The following is a 16,445-nucleotide window of genomic DNA, read 5'->3' on the forward strand; positions in this document are numbered from 1 at the left end:
TAAATTTCTGCCATGTGACCGAGATAACTGTGAGTGGATTGTTTAATCAGTGACATGAGACGCCATTTTATCTTTGACCCATCAGAATAAATGCGGTCATTTATTTAACAGAATCAAAATTTAACATCAAGACATGTACACATTGATTTGCTGATCTGTTTCTGATTAATAAAAACTTGGCACGCTTTACTAACAAGACAACAGAACATTACTGATTGAGGCTGATTCACCTCTGAAGGCATCTAGATTACTGGCGAATAGAAAAGTTTAAGAGAAGGAATAGATTTAAAAGGAAGATGGATGAAGGAAGATGTATGTTTGTTGACCAGAATTAGCACGCTTCTTTCAACACCAGCTCAAACCCCCGGTCCACTTAGTGCGCGGCAACTCGTGACGTCTCTTTACCTTTGCAGTGGATGGATCAGCTCCAGTACATAAGTCCCTTTGCACGCTACCTTTCAGCGTCTCCGGTCAGGGCGGCTGGTCATCGTCAGAAGTCGTGTGGTTTACTCCGTTCAACAGAATAAGCTTCCTTCGAAGTTGTAGGGCGTTACGCCCGGGTGAGTTCACAGCGAGGCGCTGTGACTCCGCTGGGATGGACGGACCCTCGTCTCACGGTCAATTCCATCAGCTATTGATTAAATCTGAAAGTTCCTTAGGAACTCTCAGTAAGACTCCAGTCAGAGACTCCACTCAGAAGTGGAAGACTCCTGGGAAGCCTTCATAGAAGAAGACCCAAAGAAGACTCAAGGAAGACTGCTGGGAAGACTGAATAGTCCCAGGAAGTGTTGACTTTTTAGAGAGTACTCACTTCCTGTCACTTGGTACTTGCTGATTGGTTGAAACAACCAGCAGGGGCGGTGTTTCAGTGATGTCAGAGGGTTATTAAAAGTCAAGAGAGGATGCAGGAATGTTTAGGAACGGTTAGTACAGACAGAGAAATGTTTATGAAGAGGTGAGACAAGGCAGGTGCCAGTTGAAGTTATTTACTGTTTGCTAGTTTTAAAAACAAGACACTTCGTTCTAAAAGTCTCTGACTTTTGACCAACATCACTACTCCTCATTCAGACAGAAAGTTAAAATGCACACTTACTTTGTAAATAGACATTTAAACTGTATGATCAAATATCTGCTGAGGTTTAAAAATCATTAATACTGTTTCACAGTAGATTTAAATAAGTGGTTCACTTCAACATTTAGAAATGGTATGAACTAAACACACTTTGATTATCAAGATATTCTAAAATAGTAATGATAATATAAAAAGAAGAGTGTTCTTTCAATTGATTAATTCAGGATACAATTAAATAGTCTCTTGATGAGATAATTTGTATTTCTTGATTCAGATCAATGAAATAACAGTTCCTGTCCCCTGAAGGTCTTCAGAGACAGGATGAGGTCGGAGGCCTAGTTCACTACAGTGGTTAACACAGTGACAGTTTTTTTTTTACATTCACATTAGTGTCAACTAAGGAGTTTGTGAGCTGAGCTGAACACCTATAAAATAAAGTCTGTTTGTTCCCAAGGGAATAGATGCATCTTATTTTAAACAGTTCAAAACACAAAACACATGAATGATGTTTGTTTGAGATGAGGTGAACTGTTTCTGTTTAAGTTGAGGTGAACTGTTTCTGAGGTGGTACTCTCCTACATATTCTCCCACTTTTCGATTTTCAACCCCGGTGGTTGTGAATCGAAAACTCGTCGTTCGCACCTCAGGAATGTTCCAAGAACGTTGTAGTAGATTCCCAAAAATTAAAGTCTATAATTCCATGGAAGGAAAACAAGGTTAAAGTTATCCCATATGAAGTCTGAAGGAATAATTCTAGATAGGGAAAGGATCAATGTTCTAGGTTATTCCCAGTGTGTTCAAAAGGGTTAATTCCACAATGTGAAATAGGAAAGGCAAAGGTATTCCATTTCAGTTCAAAGCGATAATTCCACAGAAAGGAAAAAGAAACTCAAGGGTATTCTGTGTGAAGGCCAAGGGGTCCTCTGGAAGGCATGGTGATGTCACTCTCTGGAACGATGGGTTGGATCATCAGGAGATGCAGTGATGTCATCTGGATGATAGACTGGATCAGTTGGATGATGCAGTGATGTCATCTGGATGAAGGATGGGACCCTCTGGATGATGCATCAGGATGGTGCTCATCTGGACCACAGGATGTTGGCCTAGGATGGTACTCATCTGGTGATTTCTGGTGACCATCTAAGCTAAGTGTCTAAGAGCTTTGTTCATGTAATGGAATCCTAAAGATAAATCTGTATGCATGCAAATCTAATGTCAACTTAATTGACAAAATAAATTGTTCAAAGTGTTTTTGAATAAGAATAAAATAATGTAATGCCTCTACTTTTGTATACGGGTACGTAGACAAAATGTGTGTAGGCTAATGATTAAATGTTGAAGAAAAATAAAGCATGCACTAAGAAATTTGGTGTAAAAATAAGTAAACAAAAATTTGGGAAGCTTAGTTCATTTTGTTTAACAATTTTGTTTACTAAAATGTATCACTCATGTGGTGAGTGTTGAATGAATTTTAAAACAAACTTTAACACGTTGATCAGCTGAGTGTGAGCATAAACAAGAACGAATCTGAAGAAGACCAGAAGTAGCTTTACCCCACTTGTGGGTTGTTATCTTTTCGACCATTAATTGTTTTGTCTTGTTTGTTTGCTTGATCTAGTGGTCAAAGAATGTTGAATTTTGTTTTACTGTGTATTGTTATTAGGTTTAAGGTGTTTTACCATACCTATTTATTTTGAAAGTAAAATTCATTTTAAAAATTTGTAATCTTATGTTTTGAATTTTTCTATTTTAAGAAGAGTAAGGTTTATTTGAACTTTTGTAGTTTAATTAGCCTAATGTTTTAGTTAGGATTTTTAGTTTAAAACTCTTCTTGATTAGTTGTTTAGTTTGAGCCTTGTGTGGCTTGATCTAGTGTGAGTACACAACTGGAGACAGTTGGTCTGTTATTAGATGTATTCTTGTCCACCCTGGAAGGATGTTGTGGGTGAGCATTCCAGCTTTGGAAGCTTTATGTCCAGTTGGTGGTGTGAAAGTGTACTGGACCTTTTTCCCCCACTTGAAGCTTTTCATGGGAGGCTTTTTGGTCATGGTATGTTTTGAGTTGTTTAGTCATCTTGTTAAGACGCTTTTTATTAAAGGTGAAGGTATTTCTCGGTTGTTTATTCCGATCTTTTATGTACTGTGGGTTGGTGCTTTCCCCTCCCTGGGCTGCCACCTTACCGTGGTGGAGGGGTTTGAGTGTCCCAATGATCCTAGGAGCTATGCTGTCAGGGGCTTTATGCCCCTAGTAGGGTCACCCATGGCAGACAGGTCCTAGGTGAGGGACCAGACAAAGTGCAGCCCAAAGACCCCAATGATGAGAAACACAAATGGACCTAGTGTTCCCTTGCCCGGACGTGGGTCACCGGGGCCCCACTCTGGAGCCAGGCCTGGAGGTGGGGCACGCGGGCGAGCGCCTGGTGGCCGGGCTTTTACCCATGGAGCTCGGCCGGGAAGAGCCCGAAGAGGAGACGTGGGTCCCCCTTCCCATGGGCTCACCACCTGTGGGAGGGGCCAAAGGGGTCGGGTGCAATGTGGGATGGGTGGTGGCCGAGGGCGGGGATCCTGGCGGTCTGATCCTCGGCTACAGAAGCTGGCTATTGGGACGTGGAATGTCACTTCACTGGTGGGGAAGGAGCCTGAGCTGGTGTGTGAGGCTGAGAGGTTCCGGCTAGAAATAGTCGGACTCACCTCTATGCATGGCTCTGGCTCTGGAACCAGTTTCCTTGAGAGGGGCTGGACACTCTTCCACTCTGGAGTTGCCCCTGGTGAGAGGCGCCGAGCAGGCGTGGGCGTACTTATTGCCCCCTAACTTGGTGCCTGTGTATTGGGGTTCACCCCGGTGAATGAGAGGGTGGCCTCCCTCCGCCTACGTGTGGGGGGACGAGTTCTGACTGTCATTTGTGCTTATGCACCAAACGGCAGTTCAGATTATCCGCCCTTTCTGGAGTCCTTGGAGGGGGTACTGGAAAGTGCACCTTCTGGGGACTCCCTTGTTCTGCTGGGGGACTTCAATGCTCATGTGGGCAATGACAGTGAGACCTGGAGGGGTGTGGTTGGGAGGAACGGCCCCCCTGATCTGAACCAGAGTGGTGTTCTGTTGTTGGACTTCTGTGCTCGTCATGGATTGTCAATAACGAACACCTTGTTCAAGCATAAGGGTGTCAATATGTGCTCTTGGCACCAGGACACCCTAGGCCGCAGTTCGATGATCGACTTTGTCATTGTCTAATCTGATCTGCGGCCACATGTCTTGGACACTCGGGTGAAGAGAGGGGCGGAGCTGTCAACTGATCACTACCTGGTGGTGAGTTGGCTCCGATGGTGGGGGAGGATGCCGGTCAGACCTGGCAGACCCAAACGTATTGTGAGGGTTTGGTGGGAACGTCTGGCAGAGACTCATGTGAGACGGAGTTTCAACTCCCACCTCCGGGAGAACTTTGAACATGTTCCGAGGGAGGTGGGGGACATTGAGTCTGAGTGGACCATGTTTCATGCCTCTATTGTCGAGGCGGCTTACCAGAGCTGCGGCCGCAAGGTTGTCGGTGCCTGTCACGGCGGCAACCCTCGAATCCGATGGTGGACACCGTCGGTGAGGGATGCTGTCAGGCTGAAGAAGGAGTCCTATCAGGCCTTTTTGGCCTGTGGGACCCCGGAAGCAGCTGATGGGTACCGGCAGTCCAAGCGACATGCGGCTCGGGTGGTTGCTGAGGCAAAAACTCGGGCATGGGAGGAGTTCGGAGAGGCCATGGAGAAGGACTTTCGCACGGCTTCGAGACGATTCTGGTCCACCATCCGGCGTCTCGGGGGGGGAAAGCGGTATGCCACCAACACTGTTTATAGTGGGAGTGGTGTGCTGCTGACCTCAACTCGGGATGTTGTGGGTCGGTGGGCGGAATACTTTGAAGACCTCCTCAATCCCACTGGCACGTCTTCCACTGAGGAAGCGGAGCCTGGGGACTCTGGGTCGGGCCCTCCAATCTCTAGTGCTGAGGTCACCGAGGTGGTTAAAAAGCTCCTCGGTGGCAGGGCCCCAGGGGTTGATGAGATCCGCCCAGAGTTCCTTAAGGCTCTGGATGTTGTAGGGTTGTGTTGGCTTACAATATTGCGTGGACATCGGGGGAAGTTCCCCTGGATTGGCAGACCGGGGTGGTGGTCCCCCTATTCAAAAAGGGGGACCGTAGAGTGTGTTCCAACTACAGGGGAATCACGCTCTTAAGCCTCCCTGGTAAGGTCTATTCAGGGGTTCTGGAGAGGAGGGTCCGCCGGATAGTCTAACCTCAGATTCAGGAGGAACAGTGCAGTTTTTGTCCTGGCCGTGGAACACTGGACCAGCTCTACACTCTCAGCAGGGTCCTGGAGGGTGCGTGGGAGTTTGCCCAACCAGTCTACATGTGCTTTGTGGACTTGGAGAAGGCGTTCGACCGCGTCCCTCGGGGGGCCCTGTGGGGGGCCCTGTGGGGGGTACTCTGGGAGTATGGGGTACCAGGCCCTTTGATACGGGCTGTTAGGTCCCTGTATGACCGGTGTCAGAGCCTGGTCCGCATCGCCGGCAGTAAGTCGGGCTTGTTCCCGGTGAGAGTTGGACTCCGCCAAGGTTGCCCTTTGTCACCGATTCTGTTCATAACTTTTATGGACAGAATTTCTAGGCGCAGCCAAGGTGTTGAGGGGATCCGTTTTGGTGGCCTTAGGATTGCGTCTCTGCTTTTTGCAGATGATGTGGTCTTATTGGCCTTATCAGATCGTGATCTACAGCTTTCGCTGGAGCGGTTCGCAGCCAAATGCGATGCGGCCGGGATGAAGATCAGTTCCTCCAAATCCGAGGCCATGGTCTTGAGCCGGAAAATGGTAGAGTGCCCTCTCCGGGTCAGGGAGGAGGTCCTACCCCAAGTGGAAGAGTTCAAGTATCTTGGGGTCTTGTTCACGAATGAGGGAAAAATGGAGCGTGAGATCGATAGGCGGATAGTTGCAGCGTCTGCAGTGAAGCGGGCGCTGTACAGGTCTGTCGTGGTGAAGAGAGAGCTGAGTCAAAAGGCGAAGCTCTCAATTTACCAATCGATCTACGTTCCCACCCTCATCTATGGTCACGAGCTTTGGGTTGTGACCGAAAGAATGAGATCTCGGATACAAGCGGCCGAAATAAGTTTTCTCCGCAGGGTGTCTGGGCTCTCCCTTAGAGACAGGGTGAGAAGCTCGATCATCCAAGAGGGACTCGGAGTAGAGCCGCTGCTTCTCCACGTCGAGAGGAGCCAGTTGAGGTGGCTTGGGCATCTGTTTAGGATGCCTTCTGGACGCCTCCCTGGTGAGGTGTTCCGGACACGTCCCACCGGAAGGAGGCCCAGAGGAAGACCCAGGACACGCTGGAGGGACTATGTTTCTCAGCTGGCCTGGGAACGCCTCGGGATTCCCCCGGAAGAGCTGGCCCAAGTGGCTGGGGAGAGGGAAGTCTGGGCCTCCCTACTTAGGCTGCTACCCCCACGACCCGACCCCGGATAAGCGGAAGAAAATGGATGGATGGATGGGTTGGTGCTTTCACCAGGTTTGTAATATGTGTATAAAGGAAGTGTTGTTTGTCGACCATTCATCATCTTAGATGCAGAAATGCCAGTAGATTGATGTGGAGCTCTTGCAGGTTGGAACTGGCAACAGATCATGCGGTCTCTGATGTAGCTGTTTATATCTTTGCGCATTCCTGGTCAGTAAGAAACCTGTCTTAACACTTTGAGTGTTGCTTTCACACTATTGTGTTTTGAAGATGGGGTTTCATGGGCATGTGCTATCATCACCCCCCCTGTGGTCATGAGGCACCACGAACGAAGGTGAAGTTGTTGGCTCAGGAGCAAATACTAACATGCCCTTGAACATTTTCAGGAAAGGTTTTACCTTAAGGAATGAACGAAGTTCAGGGATTGAGTCAAGTTCCTCTGAGGAGGGAGTGACATGATCTGGATTAGTTAGGTAGTGAATCATCCTTTTGATGGCTGGATCCAAAGAATGAAGCTTAATGATGTCTTTATCAGACAATGCAGGTCCAACTGAGATTGTGTTAGCTGTCGGTTGTGAAAGATCAGAAGAGCAGGCTGCAGCACATCGATGTGCGAGCGTTTGCACCTCTTGGGTGGGTGCGTTTGGGATAAAATCAGGTGGCCAGGAGGGGTGTTACCACTAGTGGTACTGTTGTTAGTTAACGAGTCTGTGAGAATGTTGTAGATGAACAGATGCTGAGATATATTCATCAATTAAAACGGATTCTTCATTTTTCTGGACTGAATAAAACGTGCATTGAATTTAATGAAATGTAACGTGAGACGTCATTTATCTTTGACCCATCAAAATGAATGTGGTCATTTATTTTACAGAATCAAAGTTTAACATCAAACATTTACATTAATTTGGCAGAATATGAGAATAACAACATAATCAATCAGCTTTACAACCAGGAAAACCATACGGCCATGATTTTCCGTTGCTTCACCACAGACATTAATGAAAACTGTACAATTATGATCAATTATCCACACGGCGGTGGATGAGCACTTTACACAGACATTTCTAAATTATCTGGAAGGATTTCTACTTGAGAGAAGAATTTAAAGATGGAAAGGAAGTTTAAAGGGAGTAAAAGATGGTGTGTGAGGGGGAGTGTTGACCAGAACCGACACTCTCCATTCGAACCCAGCTTTTCCTCGGTACGCTTGGTAGTAAACTTGACTCGTTACCTCTCTGAAGATGAATCAGCAGATAGGAGTTCCAGTTAACGCTACCTGTCCAGCGTCTCCATAGGATGGCTGTGACTCGTCCGAAGTAGTGACGAGATTCCGTCCGACACAAGCTCACCTCAGCAAGTGGACTTCACATGAGTGGAGTCCTTCAGAAGTTCCACTCAGAGGTGGAAGATGTTATAATCCAAACTCGGAAGAGCCTTATCATGGCTGGACTTCTGTTCTCCCAAACGACTTCACAGAACTGCGAACATCTCAGAACCTCTCCGCCCTGAGAGAACTAGGAAGTACCGGCATTTTACAGGGCTCTATTTCCGGTATATTTGAGCGTTCCTGATTGGTCAATATCAACCAGACAGGGGTGTGTTTTGTGATATAAGAGGTTACTAGAAGTCAGAAAACAGCAAGAATGTTATTGAACAGATTAAAACTGTTCTCAGAGACAGAGAGAGTTTTGTTTTGGCGAGTTGGAGAAACAGGTGCCAACTTCTCTGTTGACGTCTGAGAGGATGTAAAAACAAGGCAGTTGTTCCAACACATGTCTGCTTCGACTCCTGACCTTGGAAAACACACACTGGCTCATTCAAAGACAGAAATCAGAAAATGCATAATTACTCCGTAACAGGCCTTAACATGAATTCTAACTTTGCATAAGCAACTAAAAAATCATTGTTACTGTTTTACAGTTAATAAAATTGATTAGTTCACTGTAACATCTAAAATGTTTGAACTAAAACACTTTGATTATCAAACATTTGTAAAACAGGAATGATAATAGAAAAGAGAGTGTTCTTTCACTTGAATTTTCAAGAAAGAAAGTCTCAGGATGGGTGAACCTGTATTTCTGGATTCAAATCAATGAAATGACAGTTTCTGTCCCACAAGGTTCTTAAGGTCAAGGGTTTTGACCTTAGGCTTAGTTTTGACATCAGGTTAAGTTCACTACAATGTTAACCTGTTTGTTTTGTCCTGACACCTGTGAGTGGCCTTTGGCCTCTCTGAGAATAGATGGACTCTAAGTCAGAACATCATAGAGATCCCTATTAGTGTTGGATTTGTTAGTCTGGAGATACACTGTAGTGTCAATCATATGAGCTCTTTGCAGCTCTAGTGGTTGTGCAGGTGTAACTGACACTACCTCTGTGGGAGGTGTGCTCTCAGTCACCTGATGTTTGTCTTTGGGTGGGGAGATGGTTGACCTTCCAGATGTATCCAGTGCCAAGCACTGTGAGTACAGTTCTGGTCCAGTAAAGATGGGCAGGAGTTGGCGCACCTGGGCCCAAACTTTGAGATTCTTAAAATCGATCAAAGGCTGAAATCGGGTCAACAAATATTGTCCCACCAATAGTGGAATTGTTTCTAAATCAGACACATAAGCTGGATGGCTAAGTGTCATGTTACCAATCTTAAACTGTATCTGAGTCACAAAGGATACAGTTGTCTTGTTAGACGCGTACGGTGTGATACCAAGGAGGCATGGCTTAAGAACCAAGTTCTTGTTAGCGTGTTTCGCTGCTGACTGCAGTTTCTTGAACAGGGTGGCTGACATCAGGGTGACATCTGCTGCGGTGTCGAAGTGTGTCGCGAGTGAAAACTTGTTCCAGCGTTAGTGAAAAGTAAAACTTTCCTGCGGGCCCCCGTTCGGTAAGGTTACACAAAAATTGGTGACTTGGAGGTTCCTCTGGGAACTCAGAGTAATTGTTCTCGAAATAGAGGTCCTCAGGGTTCATTTGAACTTCTGAGATTGCATTCAGGGTGTGTGAATAGTCAGTCTGTTGAGCTGAAGGAAGAACAATGTCAGAAATAGAGTTACAATCTGTTGTTGCAGGTTGAAGTTCTAAATCTGCAGCTTGTTGGTCCAACGGTTGATTGGCCAGAGAGGTCACTGACAGAAAGTCAGCACCTTTGGTATCATTTTCTTGGTGCGTTTCATGAAGGAAACGTTTAATTATCTCAAGTTCTCTAGGAGTCAAGGTGGTAGATTTACCTTTTTTTGGTCTTTGGTGATCCTTTGTACTTTTCAGAACGTTTCTGACAGACTAAATGTGGTTTTCTTTCAGGTCGAGAGTGATGATCCTGAAAGGTGTGGGTTTGATTAGGAGAGTGTTTACCCCCCTGAAGAGGTTTCGAAAAACCTTGGTATTTACCAGGACCTTTCCTCCGGTAAGGTGTCTTAAGCTGGAAATAAGATGGGTTCTTGTCAGCTTTGGGAAAGTGGGGTGCAGCTTTTGTTCTGGTTGAGTCAGTGTCCACACTTGCCCTGTTAAGCGTCGGGCCTCACTGGCTCCTATATGGCTGAAGAAAAGCTATTTGGGAGCCGATTACCCACTCTTAACGTAATTTATACGGACCGGGTGGGGCCCACACAGCAGGTGGGCGTGGACTAAATTTTTCAGTGCGATGCTTTGCATGACGGGATAAACCCATCAGCGACAGCTCTTAAAGGGCTACGCCTATACTCATAGAATCTGGGGTTACAGTACATAACCAACGATTTCTTTAATAGGTTTGACGGGAAAAAATACCCAACATTACTGTCTTATGCCCCTTTTCCATTAGTACCGGTATGGGCCAACTGGACCCTACTTGGCCCGGTTCTGAGGCTTTTCCATTAGTACCGGTACTTAGCACCTGTTATTATTTTCAGTACCCTTGGCTCTGTGGTTCTAACCTGAACGAAGAGGTACTAAAACGTTACGTCAGAACACTGTCGGTCACTGATTGGTCGGGGGCGGAGTCGGGGGCGGAGTCACTGGATCCTTCAGAAACTTTTCAAAACAATAATCCGCCATTTACAATTTCTCGGACTGGAGCAGCGGCTGGACTTATTTTAAAGATTTTAAAAACAATACTGACAACATCTTGGTCTAATGCTGATGTGCTGGCATTTTTTGTGCTTGGTGGCCGACAACATACTTCAGAGCAAGCTGGATGGAGCTCTGCTGGTGTACCCCAATCCGGAGCCTCGGAGCGCCAGACCGTGCAGGGCGTCATCTCCCCAGCTCCATGTTCAGCTGGTCACCGCGGAAGATCCTTTGATGTGCCGACTCGGAGGCTCAGGTTCCGGATACCAGCCTTGTGTGCTCAGAGGCTCAGAGCTCCGCTGGTCACTGCTCAGAGCTCAACAGGTCACTGCGAAGCTGGAGATAGGGACTCGCAGATGGCCATTGCCAGACCCCGGCCGTGCGTAATCATGAAGTCTGAATCCCGATCCCACCCGGCAGTCAGGCGGACTGGACAGTCTGGGACGGACGGTGGAAGCGATTTTTAAATAAAATAATATTTTGTTTTTATACAAAAAATGTTTTAAAAAATTGCTGAAGCGATTTAAAAATGTTTATTATTTTTTTTAAACGTAAATGTCTTTTAAAATCGCTTCCACCGTTCGTCGCAGACCCGTCTCTGTCCGCCTGTCTGCGCGGGTCGGACCTTCATGATTACGCGCGGCTGGAGTCTTGGAACGGCTTCTGCGAGTCACCAGCTGAGCTCGGTGGTGGGAAGATGAGCCTGCCCGTCCTGGCTCCGGAAGAGAGGATCAGTGAGACCAGCAGAGCTGGTCATAAAACAATAATATATATATATTTTAGCGTTGAAGATTAAAAAAATAAAAAATAAACGGTGCCAGCTTCATCATGAAATCCTGTTTTCACTTTAATGACTGTTAACTCAGCTGAAAATCATAAAAAGACACAAAATGTTATGATTTGGACAACCCAGTTGGTACGAGAGCCAGAACGACAAGAGTCTAAATAAGCAAAACAGTGTTTATTATTTACAGTGAAAGAGCTGACAGGTATTTACAAAATGGTGGCCTGGGACTCCTGAAAGAGGGAGAGACAAGGTCAGGTCTAGGAGTCGAGTGGAGGCAGCTCAAACTGTTTTGTCTTTCCTTACAGGTAATCCTTGTGGGGTGAGGTTGTGGGGAAAATCCCAAGGCAGGCAAGTGGCTGGAGGGCAAAGGCAAACGAGGCGAGACTCCGACACAGGGAGAACCAAGGGCAGGATCCGAGATGACCAGACGACTGTAGACACAAGAAAACAAGGTAAGGTATCCTCTTCATATAATCAAGATACTGGCTAGAAACACGACTACCCGGAAGGAAGTAATGCTCCAGCGACGAGAAGAGCTTGACTGCAGCCTTATGTAGCCAAGGAGCTCGTCATGCAGATGGTCATCAGCTGTGGATAATTGGCGGCCATCTTGGAGCTGCAGCAAGTTCAACTCTTACAGTACCCCCCTCTTCACGAGTCGCCCCTGGGCGACCCAATGCGCTTCTCGGGGTGGACCTTGAAGAAGGCGGTGATAAGGCTGGGGTCCAATATGAAGGAACGAGGGATCCAAGATCGCTTCTCCGGGCCATAGCCCTCCCAATCCACGAGGTACTGGAAGCCCCGTCCCCGGCGACGGACATCCAGTATGGTACGGACAGTGAAAGCAGGATGGTTGTCAATAAGTCGGGCGAGTGGAGGGAGGTCGGAAGGAGGGCACAATGGGCTCTCTGAAACGGGTTTAACTTGAGACACGTGGAAGGTGGGATGGATCCTCAAAGAGCTGGGGAGCTGTAGGCGCACAGCCGAGGGATTGGTGATCTTGTCTATGGAAAAAGGACCGATGAAGCGAGGAGCCAATTTCCTGGGAGTGTCCTTTAGATGAATGTCTCTAATGGATAACCACACCTTCTGGCCCACCTGATAAGAAGGCGCGGCGGAACGGTGACGGTCCGCGAACCTCTTATTTTGAGCCGCAGTGCAAAGTAGAGCCGTCCTTGTTTGGCGCCAAACACGTCTACAACGGCGGAAGTGGTGCTGAACAGACGGAACCGACACCTCTGTCTCCTGACTGGGGAACAAGGGAGGGAGATAGCCCAGTGAAGCCTCAAAAGGTGACATACCTGTGGCCGAGGAGGTGTGCGAGTTGTGGGCGTACTCGACCCACACAAGATGTTGACTCCAAGCTGAGGGGTTACGCTCCACTATGCACCTCAGGGTGGTCTCCAACTCTTGATTGCATCTTTCAGTCTGTCCATTTGACTGAGGATGATAACCCGAAGTGAGACTGGTGGACGCCCCCAAAGTCCTGCAGAAACAACGCCAAACTTGGGAAATGAACTGTGGTCCTCTGTCAGAGACCACATCTGAAGGGATGCCATGTATCCTGAAAACCTGCTGAACCAAGATCTGTGCTGTCTCCAGGGCAGACGGGAGCTTGGGTAGTGGGACGAAATGTGCTGCCTTAGAGAACCTGTCGATGACAGTCAGAATAGTGGTGTTACCTTCTGAAGGGGGCAACCCGGTGACGAAGTCCACTGAAATATGAGACCATGGACGGCTGGGCGTTGGCAGAGGCTGTAGAAGACCGGCAGGAGGCTGAGTACCGGTCTTGTTCCTGGCACAAGTGGAGCAGGCCGCAACAAAGTCCTTGACATCCTTAGAAAGCGTGGGCCACCAGAAATGTCTCTTCGTAAGAGACAACATACGTGCTGTACCGGGATGACAAGAGAGTTTATTGGTGTGGAGCCAGTCGAGTACCTTAGACCTCATATGTGAGGGGACGAACAAAGTGCCAGGGGGACCAGTGCCAGGATCAGGTTCTGTCAGGTGGGCTTCACGAACCTCTCTCAAAATAGGCCAGGTAAGGGCTCCGACAATGCAAACCAGGGAGATGATGCCCTCAACAGGCTCAGGAGTGTCTGGAGGAGAAAACTGGCGGGAGAGAGCGTCAGGCTTGATGTTCTTAGTACCAGGTCGGAAAGTCAACGTGAAGTTAAAACGGTTAAAAAATAATGACCATCGTGCTTGTCTGGGGTTTAACCGTTTAGCCTCTCTCAAATATGTAAGGTTCTTGTGGTCAGTCCAGATCAGGAAGGGAGTCTCTGTGCCCTCAAGCCAATGGCGCCATTCCTCCAAAGCCAATTTAACGGCCAATAATTCTCTGTTGCCCACATCATAATTTCTCTCTGCTTGGGACAAACGGCGGGAAAAGAATGCACAGGGGTGTACCTTGTTATCCAGGAGCGACCTCTGAGATAGGACCGCCCCGACACCTGTATCCGATGCATCCACCTCAAGGATAAACTGCCAAGTGGGGTCTGGATGACAGAGAATGGGTGCAGATGAGAACAAATCCTTCAGCTTACCAAAAGCAGCGTCGGCCTCAGGAGTCCATTTAAATGCTCTGGTCGTGGAGGTAAGCTGAGATAGGGGTGCGGCGATGCGGCTGTAATTCTTGATGAAACGCCTATAGAAGTTTGCGAACCCCAAGAATCGTTGCAGTTGTTTCCTTGTTTCCGGAACTGGCCACTCCACCACTGCCTTAGTTTTCTCGGGGTCGGTCCTGAAAAACCCTTCCCCGAAGATGAACCCCAAAAAGGACACAGATGAGGCATGAAAATCACACTTCTCCCCCTTCACAAAAAGCTGATTCTCATAGAGTCTTTGCAAAACAGCTCTAATATGGTTAACGTGTTCGTTTCTGTCTCTTGAATAAATGAGGATGTCGTCGAGGTAGACGAAAACAAAGTCCCCAATAAAATCCCTTAACACGTCGTTAACCAAAGCCTGGAATACTGCAGGAGCGTTAGTGAGCCCAAAAGGCATCACCAGGTACTCAAAGTGACCCAACGGGGTTCTGAATGCGGTCTTCCACTCATCGCCTTGTCTAATGCGAACCAAGTTATACGCATTGCGTAAGTCCAATTTGGTGAAGATGGTGGCTGGTTGTAACTGCTCTTGGATGGAATTGATTAGTGGAAGGGGGTATTTGTTTTTAATAGTGATGTTGTTGAGTTCACGGTAGTCGATGCAAGGACGCAGAGACTTGTCCTTCTTGGTGATAAAAAAGAATCCTGCACCTAGAGGTGAAGTTGAAGGGCGAATGATCCCTAAATCGAGGGATTCCTCAATGTACGACCTCATAGCCTCCCTCTCAGGACCGGAGATATTAAAAAGGCGGCTCGAAGGCAGAGAGGCTCCCGGAAGGAGGTCGATGGGACAATCGTAGTGGCGATGTGGAGGTAATGATAGGGCCCGCTGTTTGCTGAATACAGGAGCTAAATCATGATAATCGGATGGAACACCGGACAGGTCGGTCTCACAGAACTCTGATTTGGGCCTGGACATGTTTGAGACCCCTGATCGAAGACAGTACTTTAAACATTTGTCGCTCCACCTCTCTACCCTTCCTAATTTCCAATTAATGTGGGGATTATGGCTCTTAAGCCAGGGGTACCCAAGGATTAATTGAGAGTTGGGCGACTCGAATACAAAAAAACTAGTGGTCTCATGATGATTTCCCGAGGTTATTAAATGAAGATCTGTCGTCCTAAATTTAACCTGGGTCAAAACCTCCCCTGTAACCCCGGCTATAGAGATTGACTCAATCCCCTTGACTGGAAGGGAGAACTCTTCAACCAAATCTTGAGTAATTAAATTTTGTTCGGCGCCTGAATCAATTAAAGCTGTGACTGCGAAACGATTTTGGTTGATTAAAATTACTGTAGGTAAGGTAAGTCTCAAAAAAGGGGAGATTGATGCCGTGCCCACCCGTAACTCCCTCCTTATTGGTGGACGTTGGAGTTTCCCTGAAGCGGGCAGGAGGCTACAAAGTGCCCTCTTTTCCCACAATACATACACAAGCCCAAACTCCTACGTCTCTGCCTCTCCTGAGGAGTCAAACTGGTACGACCAATCTGCATAGGTTCGGGCCGATCTAACTGAGTGTTAGAAAACTCTGTCTGGGACTTGTAGTCTTCTGGGGCGGAATTGTAGTTGTAAGCCCCACTCAGCGGTACAGCGGAACCGGAAGGATTCTGGGAGTTGTAGTCTCGCTCCCTACGGCGTTCCCGGAAGCGTTCGTCGAGAGAGATCGCTAAATTAATTAGCGCGTCGAAACTAGCAGGCTCATCACGAGCGGCGATTTGATCCTTTACATAATCGGATAGAGAATTCAAAAAGGTACCTTGCAGGGCTCTGTCGTTCCAACCTGTCTGGGCCGCCAGGATGCGGAAGTCGAGAGCGTGTTCGGACGCCGGTCGCCGGCCCTGCCGTAATCCCAGCAGACGCTTCTCGGCGTTGGATTGTTGCAGCGGGCGGTCGAATATTTTACAAAACTCGGTGAGTAGCGAATCAAAAGACACAGATTCTAGTTCATGGAGGTGCATAAATGAAGTAGCCCATTTTAAAGCGTTTCCCTTGAGTTGACTAATGAAGAAGTTTACTTTAGCAATGTCTGAAGAAAAATACTGGGGAGCCCCCTTGAGAGCGAGTTTGCACTGTAGCAAAAAACCTCTGCACTGATCAGGGTCTCCAGAAAAAAGTTCAGAAGGTTTAATAAACAGTTGTTGGTTTGTGGAATGACTTACAGGGCTGAATTCAGTAGGACTCGGTAAAGGCGAAGCTGCGGCTGTGGGAGAAGGAGAAACAAGTTGTCGGTTAATAGCATGAACCATGCATCCAAGTTCCAATAAATTTGCCTGGGTGCTCTGTTGTTGGGCCATAATTTTCTTCAGAACCTCTCCATAACTGTCCATGTTCTCAGTGTTAACGGATGATGAAGCTTGTTCGCTTCTGGTCTCGTTCTGGGTATAGTCTGGCTGGAGCATTATCTGTTATGATTTGGACAACCCAGTTGGTACGAGAGCCAGAACGACAAG

The 16,445-nt window shown here is 47.4% G+C and overlaps 1 protein-coding gene across 1 annotated transcript in view; it reads right to left on the bottom strand.

Annotated features, from left to right (window-relative positions):
• Positions 1-12,036: 12,036 nt before the first annotated feature.
• Positions 12,037-16,445, bottom strand: part of paxip1 (PAX interacting (with transcription-activation domain) protein 1) — a gene marked incomplete in the record, with an annotated part of 122,354 nt that continues 117,945 nt past the window's right edge. Inside the window, 8 exon segments of the mRNA XM_037681976.1 lie at positions 12,037-12,389; positions 12,524-12,634; positions 12,687-12,871; positions 13,068-13,180; positions 13,324-13,497; positions 13,795-13,883; positions 15,443-15,661; positions 15,752-15,934. Of these exon segments, the coding sequence (XP_037537904.1) occupies positions 12,037-12,389; positions 12,524-12,634; positions 12,687-12,871; positions 13,068-13,180; positions 13,324-13,497; positions 13,795-13,883; positions 15,443-15,661; positions 15,752-15,934 (1,427 nt within the window).

This window comes from Nematolebias whitei, chromosome 9, assembly GCF_014905685.2.
Source record: "Nematolebias whitei isolate Nwh7 chromosome 9, NemWhi1, whole genome shotgun sequence".
NCBI classification, from domain to species: domain Eukaryota; kingdom Metazoa; phylum Chordata; class Actinopteri; order Cyprinodontiformes; family Rivulidae; genus Nematolebias; species Nematolebias whitei.